This window comes from Elephantulus edwardii, unplaced genomic scaffold, assembly GCF_000299155.1.
Source record: "Elephantulus edwardii isolate Elephantulus edwardi_28Jun2011 unplaced genomic scaffold, EleEdw1.0 scaffold00127, whole genome shotgun sequence".
Lineage (NCBI taxonomy): Eukaryota > Metazoa > Chordata > Mammalia > Macroscelidea > Macroscelididae > Elephantulus > Elephantulus edwardii.
This window is the reverse complement of record NW_006399877.1, coordinates 8,960,428-8,964,461: the sequence shown is the minus strand read 5'-3', so window position 1 is coordinate 8,964,461 and position 4,034 is coordinate 8,960,428. Positions and strand designations below refer to the sequence as shown.

General features: G+C 45.8%; 1 protein-coding gene across 1 annotated transcript in view; it reads left to right on the top strand.

The window, feature by feature from the left end:
• The window catches only part of ARMC9 (armadillo repeat containing 9), a 176,751-nt gene that overhangs the window by 12,820 nt on the left and 159,897 nt on the right, over positions 1–4,034 (top strand). The window contains exon 6 of the mRNA XM_006893542.1: positions 728–820. Within this exon, the coding sequence (XP_006893604.1) occupies positions 728–820 (93 nt within the window). The remainder of the gene's footprint in view (positions 1–727; positions 821–4,034) is intronic.

Sequence of the window (4,034 nt, the reverse complement as noted above, 5' to 3'; positions counted from 1 at the left end):
TCCTTGTTTTTTAATGCAGCATAGTATTCCATTGTGCGAATATACCACAGCTTCTCTAGCCATTCGTTTGTTGATGGGCACTTCGGTTGTTTCCAACTCTTTGCTATTGTGAACAAAGCTGCAATAAACATGGGTGTGCATATATCTGCTTGGATGTCAGCTGTGGTCACTCTTTTAATCAGTAAATAAGTAAGTATTAACTGACTAAGTAAGTGAACAGCTTGAGGTAGATGATTTCTTTTTCATGGACAGATCAAACCAAAAGCATCTTGTGATCCTGGACCTGATGGAGCCCTGGAAGCAGCTCACTCACAGCTTTGTCCTTTCTTTCTTACCGAGATGGGGATGTGGAGATGACTCCATCTCTTTGGAGGGCGAGCAGTTGTGAGAACTCTGTGACGTCTCCCTGTGCCTGGACTGTATTGAGTTACCTTTGGCCTTCAGCCTAATAAGGGTCCTTCCTGTGGTGTTTAACTCTGAAATATTCACATCACGGACGGCACCTTTCCCTGCTTACAGAGAATTCTGTTCTTTCCTTCTGTGCGTGCCTTGAATCTTGCACCAGTGGGCTGGTCCATGTCCTAAAATTCGGTGTTGGCAGGGTTCCTCCCTGGTGAGCCACCTTGCTTCTGCAGACAGTGCCTCTGATGACCACGCTCACCTCAGGACACTGTCCCTGTCGGGTGATACAGTGTGTTGATATTTCTCTCTCTTTTCCTTCCTCTAGGATTCCTGGATACCTGAGTTAAAGCTGAAGTTGGAAAAGTTTTTGGCTTTAATGTTTAAAGCCAGTAACACGCCAAGACTTTTAACACTCTGTGTATCCTTTTGAAGCTGATGGAGACCACCTGCTGTATTGGGGTAGTTTTTGTTTGGGGGGGGCTCAGGCTTAGGTTGCCCCTGAGACATTGGGGTTGGTAGCATTGCTGTGATACGTGCTCCTGGGTGGTGCCCCGGGGAGGGTCAGTTCTGGACTCCGGGTCACTGAGAGCCGACGAGGGACATAGTAACATCATGTGCTAGATACTGTCTTGGTAGGAGAAAAAGTCGTTCAGGGACGAGAGCTCTTGGAAGAGTTGTCCCCACGCAGGAGGAGTTGAGACAATAACTTTTACGTCTTGAGGCCAGGCCCCGTAGATCTTATATCCTGTTCAAATTAATAAAAAACGGCTTTGTCGAGGACGAGTCCTGCACATGAGAAAATTTACCCACTGTAAGCAAACACTTTCATGGAGTGTGGTAAACAGAGTTGTGTAGCCGTCACCACAGTCCATTCAAATCGAGACGTTTTGATTGTGATTTGGGTGAAAGAGTAAAGAACCAGTTGGCTTTCTGTTGAGCATTTGGGCACACTCTGTGACGTGGGCTGCACTCCCCACAGCGTAACTCTGCTCCCTGTCCCTTTGTCCCCAATTCTACTTGTACGTCTTTCCTGTCCCTTCCGGCCTCCAGAGCTTCGTTGTTCTTCCGTCCCCTTGAGTCTGGAAGGACCCAGAGCTGACCTGCCCGCTGCCCTCTGGTCTTGGATGGTGGATTGCTCGAAGGAGCCCTGGTGTTACTGATTGTCCCATTCACCTGCCCGTTGCTTTGGCTGAACATTGATCCATGGGAGTGAGTTCAGGACCAGGCTTGAGAGGCTCCTTCGGTCCATGGTGTCAGGTCAGCAGTCTCTCAGAGCCGTGAGCCTCGTCAGGTGAGGACACGTGTGGGAGTAACGAGCCTGATGCCAGGGGCCAGCTGAGAGCTGACCATCATGCGGCCATGGGAGGCGCACGCTCCCAAAGCTTGTCTTGAAGGGTGCTCACCTGTGTGTTCTGAGCAAGAATACCGCAAAGCTGAAAGTTACTTCCTAACAAGAATGCACCATTTTGAATTATAAAGTTTACGTTAGATTTGTTTCATTTCATAAAATAATTTATGCTATCTTGCTTCAAAATGCCACTTGTGTCCTTCTCATGTCAAAGTATTTGACCCCCTTTTTCCTCAAGTAGAGTTCTTTTATCCATGGGATTCTGTGTTACATTTCTTCTAGTTCAATGATTATGTTTTATCATGTTTTTAGTGAAGATTCACACAGCAAATTATATTCCCACTTGATAAATTCTGTCCATTGGTTTTACCTTTTTACGCTGTGTCAGCACTCTCATTCTTTCCATTCTGGTGGGTCTGTTTCTGTTAATTTGGTCCCCAACCCCTTCTCATCTTTACTTAGGGATAAAGGCTGACTGTTTGGTCTTACAGAGATGACCTTTCAGCAGAGCACAGCACTCACAGGTGTTGCCCCGTTTGTTTTAGGAGCTAGCCTGTTATTTATATGTCCCAGTACAGTTTCACAGTTCTCTTGGGCTGGTAGTTTTGGGGGTGCTTGAGGTGCTTCAGCCACCAGCGGCTCCTCGCTCTCTCACGGCCGCCCGCAGGCACACTGAGCCCCTCTCTCCTCCGTCAGTGCCTTTATAGCCGGGAGGGTTTGCCCAGACTCTCCTCTGCCTGTACTATCTCCGTGTTTGCTGCTGAGTCCTTTTTCCTCTTAGAGCCCCAAATGCAGGTAGCATTACCCCGTCAGACTGGGGGGCATTTCAGCTTTATTTATGATTATTTTAATATTATTTGTGCAAGTATTTCTTAGTTTAAAATACTTAAATGTTAAGCATCTAAAAGAAATTATTTTAGTTAGTAAATGACATTTGTTACATTAATATTGTTAATAATTTTGAGTCCCTGGGTGTTGCAAATGGTTAATGTGCTCAGCTGCCATGTGAAAGGTTAGCGGTTCAAGTCTACACAGAGGCACTTTGGAAGAAAGGCCTACAGTATCCTTCCAAAACGTGAGCCGTTGTCTGTGACGCAGTTTGACTCTTGACACCCTGGGGTTGACACGAGTTATTTTTAACTGGATGGATTCTGCACGTGCTTAAAACAGAGTGACGCTCTAGGAAATTTGTGGGGTTGGTGTACTGAGTGAAGAGGTTTAGACCATGATCCCAGAGGAGATTTAGCCACTCGCCCTACAGTTCACGAAGATAACGATACACCTGCCAGTTTTGTAGGTAGCACCTGGAGGCTTAAAGCTTGTGAGACAGAACCGTGGAGCTCGACTGCTATGAAGTAAAAGTGAATGAAGGAAGTTAAAGGCTCAAAGAAGAAACTGACCATGGGAGTAAAATTCACACACACAGCCTTTCCTACTGAGAGCAGAACTAGGTGGCCCAGCTGGCTCTGCTGACTGGACCAGGAACACAGTAGAAGGTCTTAGGTAGAATGAGGAAAACGTAGAACAAAATTCCAGAGCTAGACCTGTAGGACTGATAGTCATGATAGTCGAGAAACCCCTGAAGTGATCACCCTGAAGCCCCCTCACCCACTGTGCTTAGAACTCAGGCTGTTCGGGAGGTCACCTGCCAATCAAATAGTAGACTGTAAAGCATTATGTTCTCTTGAACCATGAACTGTATGAGAACAAATGGTTGACATTCACTCAGGAAAAAATACAAAGCCAGGGAGGGAGAGGGAAGCTAGGTCAGTGGAAGCAGAACAAACCAGATAGAAAGATTGAGAATGCCTGCAATCCCAGAGGTGCTCAGTTCAAATCCACCAGGTGCTCTGTTGGAGAAGGAGGGACAATCTCCTCCTGTACCCGTCAGATCCGATTTGATGGTACACACACAAAATATAATAAAATAAAAAATAAAAAGAAAGAATGAGAATGCTGATGCATTGGGAAATTTGTCACCAATGTCATAGGACATTTTGTGAATAAATTCTTAAATGGGAACCTAATTTTCTGTGTAGCCTTTCATCTGAAAGCACAACATAATATTATTTAAAAAAAACAGAAATAGTGTAGTATGTTGTTGCTATGTACTAGAGAGTCAGAACCAACTCATAGCAAACCTTCCAGTGGGTATTCAGAGGCAATAAATGCCTGGGAGGAGATTGCCCCTCTTTCTCCTACAGAGCAGCTGGTGGATTTGAACCTCATGCCTTTGGGTTGGCAGTGCAGCTTCTTACCACTAGGCCACCAGAGCTAGTGCCTT